Source organism: Lissotriton helveticus, chromosome 8 (genome assembly GCF_964261635.1).
Source record: "Lissotriton helveticus chromosome 8, aLisHel1.1, whole genome shotgun sequence".
Classification (NCBI taxonomy): Eukaryota; Metazoa; Chordata; class Amphibia; order Caudata; family Salamandridae; genus Lissotriton; species Lissotriton helveticus.
This window is the reverse complement of record NC_136069.1, coordinates 232,660,604-232,675,604: the sequence shown is the minus strand read 5'-3', so window position 1 is coordinate 232,675,604 and position 15,001 is coordinate 232,660,604. Positions and strand designations below refer to the sequence as shown.

At 46.3% G+C, this 15,001-nt stretch overlaps 1 protein-coding gene across 2 annotated transcripts in view; it reads left to right on the top strand.

Annotated features, from left to right (window-relative positions):
• The window catches only part of MTMR2 (myotubularin related protein 2), a 530,987-nt gene that overhangs the window by 378,393 nt on the left and 137,593 nt on the right, over positions 1-15,001 (top strand). For both annotated transcript variants that reach the window (XM_078656989.1, XM_078656988.1), the window contains exon 9: positions 2,327-2,512. In XM_078656989.1, coding sequence (XP_078513115.1) covers positions 2,327-2,512 — 186 coding nt within the window. The remainder of the gene's footprint in view (positions 1-2,326; positions 2,513-15,001) is intronic.

Here is a 15,001-nt window from a genome sequence, read left to right as displayed (position 1 = left end):
GAAGTACCAGCAAAAGAAAACAGCTCAATGGCGCCTAGGTGACCTGTAAATCAAAACATGCATGTGTTACAACTACCTTGGTGTCAGGCTATCAAAAGTGGCAAAACCAGTGGCCCACCTAAAACACCTAAGAAGCAAGGGAAGCAACATCATTTGCAGTATGAAACGCCTAAATCAGCGACTACACAGTCCAACTGCAGAACCCATTCTGAAGGTTCTGAGAGCAAAACTTGTCCCCTCTCTTAATTACAGTCACCTTTTATTTCCTGGCACACTCAACAAGTTCCTCATGAACCTCCAAATCTCTACTTACACTAAGGTGCTAAGTCTCCCCCGACAGGCCAGAAGATCAGGAGTGAGATTGGAGCTGAGACACGCCCGCCCAGATATCATTTGTTCAGGGGACATATAAAATACTACATTAGTACCTCACCTGCCTCAGCACCCTCACTGAAAGCTCAAATTAAAACAATCTTTAAAGAGGCTGGTTCCCCTAGGCAGGTACAGTTGGCAGCAGCTACAAGTCTATTCGAAATAGAAATTAAAAATTTGCCTAACTAGGATATCCGGTCACAGCCTGGAAAAAGACAGTGAACGCGCAGGTTAAGAAAATATAATTTGAAAGGGACCTGGAAAGTTTACGCTACCAACCCAATCTTTCTACACCGGACGCCTCTTGTATCCTGGGAAAACCTCAGCCTTACTTTGATCAAGTTTAGACAGTTCAGGCCTGGAGAAGAATCACTTACATGAGACTTCTCGCACTGCCCATTGCGGACTTCAATCCATCCTGGGCGGATAACTGGGAGGATAGCTCAACCGATTGTCGTCTATGTAGCTATCAATGTCAATCTTGGCTTCACCTGCTGTGCTGCTGCCCAAAGATGGCAAGAGAGCTGCATCGCCTTGTATTCGCAATCTCACAGCCTTAGGCACTGTAGAGAAGTCTCAGACATGTGCTTCTCTCGCCAACAAAGCACAAACTGTGGCCCGACTAGGGAAATTTATAGATGCAATTCGGGCTTCACTGACACATACCATTAAAGCCACAAGCTGCAATTAGTTGGCCACTAAGCCTGAGTGACAATGATCAAATAGCTTATAAAGCAAAATAACAGACCGGTGGCCACAATAAAACAGAGTCCTGCCTCAGATTTCTCCCAACATAAATCCCAGGCACACAAGGGAACACAATTGATCAAAACTAGGGGATTAAGCATGTATCCCAGAAAAGTCAAATCATTTACCCTGCACTGACACAAGGAAGATGATGTTTTAAATGTTTAGTCATAACTAATGCTGGGACAGCTGCAATAAATGTTTTATTTAGGCACTGTAAATGAAAATTAATTTATTGGGCAATGGACCCACCTAAAGGACGTGCATTTTTTTTTCCCCAGACGTAGGTGTCATCCTTACGTACTAGCTCTTTAGTTTTAGCTCGGACTATTGCTTTTACGATTTTATAGATTTTAGCGAACCTAATTACCCCAGTTGTAATATGCATGACGGTTATGACTTCAAAACTTTTTTCTTTTCCTTCCTTCCCCACTCATGGAAAATTGAAGTATATTGTAATGATTTTAATAAATGGAACAATCAAAGAATCATACACATACCTTCGCAAACGTCCAATTCGCAAAAAAAATTCAGATGCTGCACACCCTATTTTGCGATTCAGTAACCTGTTAGTGATTCGTAAAAAATGGGTTTGCGATTTGCTATTAGGAAGGGGCGTGTTTAGACCGTCCCTACCTAATACCGAATCGCATCGGTATGTAGGAATGTTTTGTGACCGAAATGCGGTTGCAAAACATTTGCATTTTACCACCTACTTTATGTAGGTGGTAACTCATTCTTGTGAATGTTTGTTACAGCGTTTATAAGAGCAGGCAGTGGTCCCATGGACCACTGCCTACTCTTAAAAAATGGAAAAGAAAACTTTTCATTTTACTTTTTATAAAGCATCTCATTTTCCGTTAAAGAAAACGGACTGCTTTACAAAAAAAAGAATTGCTTTATTTAAAAGCAATCTTAGACATGGTGGTCTGCTGACCTCAGCAGGCCACCATTCTCGTGATTTTGAGATTCCTAGGGGGTTGAAATTGCGAACCCTTAGGAATCGCTATCTGAAACTCTGAGTTTCATACATTGTAAATTGTGATTACCTAATTGCAATTCTCAGTAATTCGCAATTAGATATTCGTAAATTACAATCTTAACGCATATAGCTCTTAGTTGTGATAACTGGAAACAAGAAAATTATGGTATTGAATGAAAATTGATTTATTGGTTTACCATATTTTAATATGGTTTTTTTTTCCAGGCTAGAGGAGGAGGTTATGAAAGTGAAGATGCTTACCAGAATGCTGAATTGGTATTTCTGGATATCCAAAATATTAATGTTATGAGGGAATCATTAAGAAAACTGAAGGAAATTGTATACCCTAGTATTCAGGAAGTTCATTGGCTGTCTAATTTGGAATCAACTCACTGGCTGGAGCATATTAAGGTAATCATTGAATATTACAAAACAATCTTGATGTTTCATGCCATGTAATTCCTCTTCTGTCTCTCACCCCTTACCCAACTGTACCATTGTTAATAATATTTGAGTTTTACCTTTACTTATACATTCTGCACATTCTATACAATGATATGACCCATCCATCATCCATAGGTATAACGTCAGTCACGCATGAGGTGATACTCAAGTTTGCATGTGATCCATTGTCTAAAAACAGTAAATAAATGTTTTTGCATCCACTGCTCTCAGTTCAAACGCTAACTTGTCAGTGTGGAGTAGAATGTCTCAAACAATGCCACCAAACCCATCCTTACAAATTCTTTTATAAATCATATGTATGAATACAAAAATTGATGATCAAAAGATGGGAACCTCACTCACCACAGTCAAGGGACGGAAGTATCATGTTACACAATACATGTTAACAACTTCCATGTTTCACTTAATCTTACACTTGGTAAGAAACATTAACTTAATCTTTTGCTTAACCTTTTAAAACTTAATATTAATCACATTTAACTCTATCTAACTGGTTCTCCTGTATTGGATCTTTCATAGATGCATGTGCTTGAATAATTCTCTGTCATCTGTCTTGGAGCCCTCAGTCACCAGCGTTATCCGTAACAGTGTATGATTACTCTCAATAACATTAAAAAAGCAGAAGACTACATACACCCAGTCCACCTCAGTGTGTCTTGCCAGTCAGGTCCCAGAAACCACAGCTCTTGCACTGACAGAGGACTCCAACTGATATGTTCTACTGCATATTCATTGCCAGGAAATCCAGTGGAGCTCTGTCTTCATTTGACTTTTCTCAAGAGTTTTTAAACTTCAACCCTAACAACTTACCACTGACAGTGTTCTGTCCCATTTTCTAATGTGCATCTGATGCATAGCTATGTATCAGTCCCAGGATGCAACTGCTTCCTGATTAGATAAAGAAATCATTGTACTTAAAAAATTGTCTATTTTACACCATTTTAATGGCTTAGTATTCTTTTTCTTGTTTGGTATGTAGACATGGTGATTTCGATTTTCAAATGCTTGTACAATGCAAATTCAGCCCTTTTCTACAGCATGTCAAAATTCCCACTTCTAATAACATGACGTTTTTAACCCAATGCATTTCGGGCTTAATGCCTTTCTTCAGGGATAACTGTGGTATTGGAAAAAAACAACAACACATCAGAATCACTTTAAGTGCCCAATTGTCAATAGTTATTGCTACAAGGTGCCTCGTGCCTGTTGAAATGCACAAAAATAAAACCTAAAAACCTGTGCCTCTTGCGTTTACCTGATTATCACACAAAAAGTGCCTTCGTGATACCCTGTGTATAAAATGACTGAACAGGAAAAGTGAAAATGCAAAATAAAAAGTGAACACATGCCATGACTCCAATGTAAACTCTATAGCAAGCACATTCAAAAAGCGTTAGTTTTACTTCTTAAAACGCTTACTACCTCCGACGTCCAAACCTATTGCACAGAGAAGCAGCTTAATTTGTCATCCGTGTTTAAACAAATAAGTGCGCCAACAGCCTGGTTAAAACAACCCTTGATAAGAGGGAACTTTGCGCCCATTTAAAACCATGTGCTACTTAACCGCAAGCGAGCATGGAAATGAAAGAAATATAGGCAGGTGGCCTAGTTATGTCATGAGAAAAAACATGACTAAGTATAGATGTATTTGTAAATCCTACTAAAGTGACTGAATATTATTTAATACACGAGTTGTGACTCGTGTTCACATAAGGAACAAGCGCATTACCAATTCAAAACTGTAAACCCTAGGGTTATCAGCAATTGTGCGATGGTTTTCTCAAAGGTACAAAGATAATTCACAGGGAGGGACAGAAGAGTGAACAACATGAAAGACAATCTGTAACCCACACTCCAGCTCTATTCAAAGTTAATCCAATAGTTATTCATTTTTGGGGTGCTATCCTCGGGAGCTCTCCGTCCTCCTCGTACCCAGCACCCGGAGATCACACTGGTCTTGAGATAAACTTGTTGTGAAATTATTATTTGTTAAATCCTGGACTTTTGACAATGCAACATTTAAAGTTATCTTTGAACCTTTGAGAAAGCCATCACACAATTGCTGAGAACCCAAGGGGTTACGGTTTTGAATTGTTAATACTCATGTTCCTCATGTGAACATGGGATTCACAACCTGTGTATTAATTAATATTTAGTCACTTTAGTTTGATTTACGAATACGTTTATTGTTATTCACATTTTTTACTCATGATGTAATTAGGCCACTTTCACATATTTATTATTCTCATGAGTGATGTAATATGTGAGGTCATAAGCAGCGCATTGCGGGGGCGTGAGTTATAATTCGCTCAGGTAACAATAACTGCTGAATTTCACTGGATTTGTACGAGTGAAATCTGAGCCTAACTATAGTGTCACTGTAACCCTTGTTTTTTCAGTGAATTTCTAGGCATTTAAAAAAAATTCTATTTCCTAACTATAACATCCTTGTAACCTTTGGTGTTTTAAGTGAATTGCTATGGTTTTTTAACTAGTAATCACGTTTGCAAAGTGGTGGAGAAAGGAGCCGTGGCCTTTGAAGAACTCTCAGCAATCCCACTGCGTGGGACTTACTGGAGGTAACAGTAGGGCTTGTTGGCTCCCAAGGACCCTCTCCAGCAGTGCGCCAGAAAGCGTGTTTGCAGAGTGGTGGAGAAAGAGGGCGGTCCCTCCGGCGACCTGCCTTTAAAAAAAAAATGGTTTTTCATTTCTGCGGGTGGGTGGGCATGTGGACCCCCTCCTTTGGGCCAATTTCGGCCCCCCATCCTCCAGAGCCCATCCTATTAGAATGGCGAGGGGGCCGATTTCAGCCCCTGGGACCCCATCCCCTAGTGCCGAGCCTCTAGTGACAATTGCCGACGAACTCCAGAAAGTACTGAGCACCTCCATCACCTCAGCCTCCTTCCCCGAGGACTGGAAACACGCTGAAGTGAGACCCCTCTTGAAGAAACCATCTACCGATCCAGCAGAACCAAATAACTACCCCTGCTCCTCTTCCAAGCAAAGGCTCTCGAGAAGGCAATGAACCAGCAACTCACATGACTCCTGGAACACAATAACCTCCTGGACCCCTCCCAATCCTGATTCCGAGCCAATCACAGCTCCTAGACAACCCTGATTGCGGCCACCAATGACATTAGGGTCCTTCTGGACCACAGTGAAATGGCAGCCCTCTTTCTCTTGGACCTGTCAGCTGCCTTTGACACAGTCTCCCATCACATTTTGGTCAAGACTCCACTGCATCGGAATCCAGGGGCATACCCTCAAATAGATTGCCTCATTCCTCACCGGAAGAACCCAGAGAATCAGTCTCCCATCATTCATCTCAGAACCAAAGAAGATCATATGTGGAATCTCCCAAGGATCATCCCTAAACCCCACCCTTTTTAACACGTATATGACCTCCCTGGCCAGCACCTTAGGATCGCACAGGTTCAACATCATCTCTTACGCTAATGACAACTAGCTCATCCCCTCACTGATAAAGGACCGCTCCATCACCAGAGCCAACTTCCAAAGCTGTATTATGAACGTCTTGGACTGGATGATGGACAAATGTCTCAAGTTCAAGAAGGAAGTCCTCACCTTTGGGAACAACAACTCTCCATGGAACGACGCATGATGGCCTGCTAAACTAGGCCCATCACCCGCCCTGACAAACAAAGCCCGCAACCTCAGCATCAACTTGGGCAGCAAGCTATCTATGACAAAACAGGTAAACACAGTCTCTTCCTCTTGCTTCAACACCCTATGAATGCTCCGCAAGATCTTCAGGTGGCTCTCAGTCAACACCAGAAGGGCCCTCGTCACCAGCAGGCTGTATTACGGGAACACACTCTACGTAGGAACCACCACACTCCTCCTGAAGATACTACAGACAATACAAAACTCAGTGGCAAGACTCATCCTTGAACTCGCCAGATGAACCCACTTCACCCGTCACCTCAAGAACCAACACTGGCTCCCGATCCTGAAGAGATGCCAGTTCAAGATGTCGACGCATGCATACAAAGCCCTGCACAATGAAGGAGCAACATACATCAACAAATGAATGCATGACCTTGCACCAGCCAACCAACCATACACCTACGATCTGCCTCCCTCTTCCTTGCAGACACCCGCCAGATCTGCCAATGCAACAGCAAAGGGTGCTGCTTCTCACACCCGGTGGCCAGGTTTGATTAATCGCTCCAGAAATTCAGGAAAGAACTCAAAACCTGGCTGTTCAAATGAACAGATCACCACCTAGTAGAGAGCAACTCCAGCGCCTTGACACTCTCGCCGGTGATTTGCCGTGCTTTACAAATCCTTGATTGATCAATTGATTCCCCCAGGGCCGTTTTTAACAATAAAGGGGTGGAGGGGCAACGCCGACCCTCTCCCTGAGCCTTAGCAGGCCCAGGAGACTACATCCCTGGGCCATTAGTAAAAATTATGTGGAAGGAGCATGCGGCCCCCTCACTGGGCCCTGAGTACCTCATCCCCGGGGTCTAGCAAATTTGTTAGGGGGATGTGGGCACACGTGGCCACTGTCCCCGGGCCACTTTGTCCCTGTGGATCCCATCCCCTAAGACCCAGCAACATATTTAAGGGGGGAATGCAGCCCCCTTCTCTAGGCCGATTTCAGTCCCAGGGAACCCATCCCCTGGGGCCCGGCACCATATTCACCGGGGAGAACGGCACATGGCCCACCTCCTCTGACTGATTTCGGCCTGAGGACCATATGCCCTGCCGAACAAAGGGTGGGTGCCCACCCAGGGCACTCACCACACTATCGTTAAGGGCTCCTGAGGAAATCCCAAGGCCCCTACAACCCCAGTCGGCTCCCCGCAAACAGTGGAAGCCGGCATTGCTGCTGCCAGCAGTAGCAGCTAATAATGCTGCTCCTTGTGGGCAGTGGCAAAGTTTACATCTGTTTCCCTGCCCGCATCACTGGAGGCAGGGAAACAGATCTTAAGTTTGATCCCAGCGAGCATTCTTTAAGCTCCTGCCAGCTGGCAGCGGACTTGGCGTTTGCTTCCGCTTGCCGGGAGATTTGAAATTGCTCTTGCCAAGTGAGAACAAACAGATTTCCCTGTCTGCGCCAGTGCGGGTAGGGAAACCACTATGTCCCAGGAGTGGGCACCCTTGGACATAGCCTATGAGTCACCCCTGTTGGAAGGGGACCCCAGGGCCATTAATGGCTTAGGGAGGGGGCCACGCACCTCCGCTCCCCCTTTGCACATTTGACTGAGCCCGGGGCTAAAATTGGCCCAGGGAAGGGGGCTACGGCCCCCTTTTCCCTTTTGAAATATGGCCAGGCCCTAAGGCAGTGGTTCCCAAACTTTTTTGACCTGTGGCTCCCTTGACTAAATTGGCAGCTGGCTGTGGCTCCCCACCATTTTTTTTTTACCGGAGGGGGGAATGTATGCCCGACCTCGGGAGTATTTTCAGTTGTCTTACTTAAATTAATTGGGACGCTTTTTTATTTTCTAATTGATGACAAGTAGAGGAAGACATGTTTTGTAGCATTTGTGATCATTAAAGGTTCCCTTGCAGGCCAAAACCGACCAGGTCAAGTTACTTACCGGAAAGATGTCAGTACGCCGGGTGATGCAGTGACAGTCGCATGCCATGTCACTGTGCACGGGCAAAGTCAGTCGCCTAGCCAAGTTAGTACAGTATGGCTGGAGCAGTCAGTTGGGTGGCAGACTGGGAGGGCTGGTGAACAGCAAGTAATATATACTGTCAGTGGGGGTAGGTCAGTGAGCATTGGTAGAGGTATAAGTAGGCACACTCCAGGTCACAAGGGCTGAGGCAGGGCAGGACAGTAAGGTTGGGGGCAGAACGAGATGAATGGCAGAAGACAGGGCTGCGCAAGATCCAGCCAGCTCAGTGGGGCTGGGGTAGAGCCAGTCTCATGGCAGGAAGAATGGACGGGCAAGAGGCAGTTTTGTACCATGCTGGTATGGATGAGGTAGAGTCAGTTGCACAAGGTGGAGGTGGTAGTAGACCCAGTTGCATCCCAGGTCAGTGTGGGGCACAGGACATGAATGACTTTGAATTGACCACACGTATGCCTATTGCTAGTCTCTGCCCTGGTGCCTTTTATCACATAGGTCTGCTGCCCCCACGCCTAACAGCCCACTCCTGCTTCAAAGCTGCTATCATACTTCGGAGATGTCTCTGAGAAATATTGCTTTTGGTCCACATTGTCTTTTCATTTTCGAGCCAGGTGCGAATTGATTCTAAAACTTGCATTACTGTTTTATTCAGAAACGTTTTTCAGGAAGTAGACTGTGAGTGATAACAATGTCCCTTAAATTGTGTTCAGGGGTTACAAACTTGTTTTGCCACTTAATAAATCCATTTGTCAACCTTATCTTTATTGAAGGACAGGCTAAAAACGTGTGCCTTGCAGACTGCACGTACCCTTTTGCAGAGACTGCCTAGTTACGTTCACTGGACTGTAATGTGAGTTTGCCCACTTGAATTTCTGATTTATAAAATCAGGTGCAGTGTTTCTTCAAGTTCACACAAAGTGCAGGAACAGCAGCCAGGATATAATTATACATGGCTGTATTTTACATTTACAAGTTGTAGCATTATTTGAAATCATCTTGTTCTGCGAGGGGCCTATTACGTGTTCATTAACTCAGATGCTGTTCTGATTTCCGACGAGACTGGGGGGCCACTGCACATTTATAACTTGTCCCCTTTCAAACTGAACTTCTCAAAATAAACTAAATAAATGAGGTAATGAGCGAGCAGTGTCTCCCCTGTATGTTGCGGCTGGAATAAGCTTCAACCTGCATTCAGGCCCTGCTAGGGCGTCAAAAGACGCATAATGTTTTACTGCCCACACGTCTAAATGCTATCTTTCCCACCTCGTGCGCGGCGCCCCTGGCTTCTCATAACGGCGCACCAGGGCGCCGCGGCGCACAGTTTGGGAACCACTGCCCTAAGGGATGGGGTACCCAGGGCCAAATCATCCCAGGGACAGAGGGAGCTTGCCCCTCCCTTTACATTCCTGGTGGGCCCCAGGGCATAGAGCCCCGGGGCCGAAAATGGCCCGGGGAGTCGGGCGTGTGCCCCCCTTTACAATGCTGCCTGTCCAAGGGGGAAGGGAGACACGTGCCCTCCCCCCCCTTTACAGGGCAGCCGGGCCCTGGAGCATGGGGTCTTTGTGGCCGCAAACAGACCGGGAAAGGGAACCGCGTGCCTTCTCCCCCAGAAAATCGCACTGGGCCCCTGAGGAGGTTGGCCATGTGCCCCCCCCCCTTCCCCCCCTCCCCACTCCCCCAAAATATCAATATTTGTTACCCCGGGACCTGACCCACCCGGGGGCTTGAAAGAAAACAAGCACGAGAGACCCATCTTGCTTTTTTTGAAAGATTTTGTTTCGGATTTGCAAAACCTCCACAAATTCACTGCTTTTTTTAAATTAATTTTTTAAACATTTTTGTCCCCAGGTGGGGTCCCTCTGGGACCCCATCACCAGGCCTAGGGGGTCGGGGTATTTCTACCCTGCACTATTACGTCTTATTTAATTTATTTTCTTAGAACTCAAACTGAGTCCCAATTCCTAAGATGGCTTCCACCACTTCTGGTTGAGATGGTGGCAGCCAAGCAGATCTCAGTTTGAGATCTGTTGGTATCTGTGGAGCCTTCGCACCCCTACATATACAAAGTTAATGAGCATTAATTGCTCAAAAACTACTGAACGGATTTACACCAAAACACTCAAGCACTATTTTTGGACCTATATCTAGCTTTCTGCCAAATTTCGTGTAAATCCGTTCAGCGGTTTAGGCTGTAGATGTGTCTAATGTTCCTATGGAAATATGAATGGGAAAATGTATTTTGGGACCACCCATTTTTTTGGCCCCCGCTTGACGGATCACCCCTAAACTTTCCATGTGCAAACTTGGCAAAAAGGGAGCACTTAAAAAAAAAGTTTTGTGGAGATTCGTTGCACTCACCAAAGTTATTAGCAACACAAAAAATGCATTTCCGTGGAAACACGATCCTAACTATAACTACTCAGTAGCGACCGCCAGTGGGTATGTATGCGTATATATATATAATATATATATATATATATTTATTTTTTTCCAGTCCACCATGCAGTAATGCCGCAATGCGCACACTACTTACACAATTAAAAGGGCTCGATCCATATCTTGCATGAAGAAATTTTATTCCGTTAAGGTTCCCAGCCGAAAACCCAACGTGTTTCGGCATAATCCGCCTTGATCACGGGTATGGGAAACAAAACATACTGGCAGTATTTTACATAATTACATTTAATGTCAAAAACGTGCTCAACCTGATAATTGGCAAAGGACTAGAGCAAAACATATACAAAACATTAAAACAGGTCGGCCATTTTGTAATGGTAATTTTTACCTGTATGCCAAGGTGAATCTTATTCTACCTGTGGTATGACAGTCTTTTAAATATGCACATACACTTGATAATAAATACATAATTAGTTTATCATTGTCACGCTTAAACTCGGATTCACAATAATAAAGTTATGCAGTTTGCAGTTAACTCATTAAGACTCCAGGTTGCGAATTTGTCAGGACGTATTGTACCTTTACATTTAGTTTGTATACAAATTTGCAGTTACTTTCCTGGCATTGGCCAGCAGGGACTTGTTGACTAACTCACTTGGGCAGTGTTTTTTTTTTTTTTTTTTAAACTTTATTTATCAAGTTTTACAGGTTACATCTCCAGCACAGTAAATTCAACCAGGTACAATCCTACATTATAAGTGCTCTCGTCATAAAGAGAGAAAGAAAAAAAAAGAAACATCACAGCAATATTATCAAGCAGTCAGTTGCATAATAGTTATGAGGGTAATGTGGTCTCCAGCGGTCTCTGGTGTAGTCACTGTGTCGTTGCCTGCCGCATAGGCTGTATTGAACTCCATTAAACTCCCTGAACCCCCCCTCCCAACCCCGCACCCAAACCCTCAACTTCACCCTGTCCCTATTCCCCCCCCCCCCCCCCCCCCGCCGAGATTTAAACCCTCCCTTGTGTGGTGTGTGTTCCTTACTTTTGATTCAACAGGAATAATTAAAAACTTTTAAAAACGTTAACATCGGGTCACTGCAACTAGTTCTTCATAGTGGGTCACCTGGTGTCGCAATGTCTTGAGGTCGAATCTCTTCTCATCTCAAATCTACCAGTTCCGGGCTATTTTGCGTCAGAGGGGTATCCAATCCCACCAGCTCTTGGATCATGACCCCCCAAGCCTGGAGAACCTCAGGCAGCTTCCCATCCCTCCTTGTGCGTCTTATATGGTCTTCTTCTGCTAGCGCCCATTCCCTCAAGTCAGTCTTCCATTTCTGCAGCATCGGACCCTGTGGGGACAACCAGTGTATTGCAATGCGGCGTCGAGCCGTAACCAGGCCCAAAAACCGTCTGCTCACCTTTCGTTTGGGGCCCGAGGGATTAGGCCCAGGAGGCAGGGGTGGGGGTCTAACGGTACTACCCATCCCGACACCTTCACCAAAACCTCCAGGACTGACACCCAGTATGTTTGGAGAACAGGACACACACATACCATATGCACAAAGTCTGCCATTGGGCGGTGGCATCTCGGGCAGTGCGCATCCCTGGTGTTGTCTATGGTATGGAGGCGCCTAGGAGAAAGGTAGGTCATGTGTATAATATTGTACTGAATTAATTTGAATCGGTTGATAACTGACACCTTCCTCACACTTTCATGAATTTTTTCCCAATCACGGGAAGTGATCTCTTGTGAACACGCCTGCTGCCACCTATCCTCTATTGTCAAGGGCCGCAATGTTTTATCCTCCCTTAAGGCCCTATAAAGGTGAGTTACCAACTTCCGACCCCCTGCCATCGCCAACATTGTGACCAGTATACGAGTGTACGCCGGGGCCTCCAGGAATGTTGGCCAGAAGTGCCGCGCGGTCGCCGCTATTTTTGCGTATTGGAGGAATTGTCCTGGGCCAAGTTCAAAGGAGGTGACCACCTCCTGATAGGTTATAAATTGGTCATTCGGATACAGGTCCGCTAGCATCAGGCACCCTCCCCCTGTCCATTTATCTATGGACATAACCTGCGCAATCGGGCAAAGGGTGGCAATAACCACAGATCTAAGTCCGGGGCGAAGGGTTTGCTGTGAAGGAGGCGTCGAGTCACCCGATCCCAGACTGCAGCCATCAACCGCGCCAGTGGGGGGACATGATCCCGCTGTCCCCCCAACCGCCAAAGCATCGTCCCCAGTTGCTCATTTCCATACGTCCCCTCCAGTAAGGAACGTTCCCACGAGGGGTCCGTATCCAGCCATGCGATCGCGTGTTGTATTTTTGAGGCAAAATAATACATCTCCAGGTCGGGAACTTCTAAACCACCAGCTCCCCATCTGCGTTTCAGGACCTCCAAACTCACCCTGCATCTCTTCCCATTCCATAATAGTAGGACGAGGAGAGAGTCCAGCTCTCGAAAAACCCGATGTGGTCTCTCATGAAAGGACCCCTGCATAGTGTATAGACAACGTGGGAGGATCACCATTTTAATTAGGGCTATCTTTCCCATCAGGGAGAGCTTAAGGGTGTTCCAGAAGGCGATGCTTCCCTTTAGACCTGGGATTATCCGTCCCATGTTATGTTGGAAAAAAGTGGCTGGATTTCGGCTTATCCATACCCCCAGGTAGCGCATCCACCCATGGGAGTACCATTTCTGGGCGCTGAACCCCCTCCCACTCTGCCTGCTCCCCAATCGCATACAACTGGGATTTTGCTTTGTTGACTGCTAAGCCGGAGGCAGATGCAAACTGCGTTAGTGCGGCCATCAGGATCGGCAGTGAGTGCGATGGCTGACGTAGGTAGATCAATGCGTCATCCGCATATAGGGACACCACGTGTTCCGTCGCCCCTATTCGTATGCCCTGGTCCCTAAGTACCGAGCGGAGGTGACATGCCAGTGGCTCCATTGCCAGGGCAAAGTGTAGGGGGGAGAGAGGGCACCCCTGGCGAGTACCCCTCAAAATGGGTATCTCATCTGAGACACATCTGCCCGTGCGGACTCTGGCCACCGGTCTGGTATATAGCAGTTGAACCCATCTTACGAATCCTTCTCCCAAACCCAGTTTTAAAAGCACATTCCATAAATAGGGCCAACAAACCGAATCGAAGGCTTGCTCGATGTCCAGGAAAACCAGTGTATTCTGCCCAGCCTGACCCTCCAAGGTCTGCATAACATGGGCCAAGCGGCGGATATTCCGCAAGGTGTTCCGGCCCGGAATAAACCCATATTGGTCATCATTGACCAGGCGTCGAAGATATGGAAGGAGTCTAGAGGCGAGGACCTGACTGATGATTTTTAAATCCACATTTCACATGGATATGGGTCTATAGGATCCTGGGAGGAGGGGATTCTTCCCCGGTTTGGGTATCATAACTATTGTTGCTGCTCGCATGGAGTCCGGGAGCAAGCCCTGATTGTATGCCTCCGATGCCACCTCCAGGAGCTTCGGGACCAAAACGTTATTGAAATCTTTATAGAGTTCCGCCGCGAGGCCGTCCAACCCTGGGGATTTAGCCGTCTGCAGATGGGTTATCGCTGCACGTATTTCCTCCACTCGGAGTGGCCCACCTAAGTCCTCTTGACTCTCAGCATCGATACCTGGTAGTTGTATCCCCTCCAGATACAGTTCCATGTCCTCTATGCCCGCCAGGGGTTGTGATTCCGAGTACGTTCTAGATAGATGGGATCGGAACACCTCATTGATCGCCTGCTGAGTGTATACCAGCTGGCCCAGGTCATCTCTCAATGCCAAAATCAGGTGATGTTGAGTTTCTGCTCGAATCAAACGTGCCAATAATCTCCCAGCCTTGTCGCCCTCTGGGTACCAACGCTTCCTACTGGCAGTCTTGTTAAATTTGCCAAGGGAGGCCCAGGTGTCTCCTAGGTGCTGTCGCGTGGTCGTCCACCGGCCCTTGCTCCTTATCAGTGGGGAAGTTTCTCTCTAGTTCTGTCAGACAGTCCTCATCTCGCCTAAGCTCCCTTTCTAATACCCGCTTGACCCCTACTTCTGTGGAGAGGCAAATACCCTGGACAACCACCTTCATGGCGTCCCATTCAATCGCCCTGGTACTGGCCGACCCCCAGTTCACATCTAAATACGCCTCGAGTCCTTGCGAGATAGCCTCCCTGTATACAGGATCCGCTAAAGCCTCAATATTAAGCCTCCAGAGCGGGACCTTGGGCCGGGGTCCACCCACCAGGTATGTAAGCAAAAGCAGAGAGTGGTCCGATAGGTAGCGTGCCAAATAGTGAATGTCCTCCACCCGACCGGTGACCGTGCCCTAAAGGAAGAAATAGTCCAGTCTACTGTGGGTGTTGGCAGCAGGCGTGTAGCACGAGTATACCCGACTAACCGGGTTACGATGCCTCCAAACATCCAAGAGGTCATAG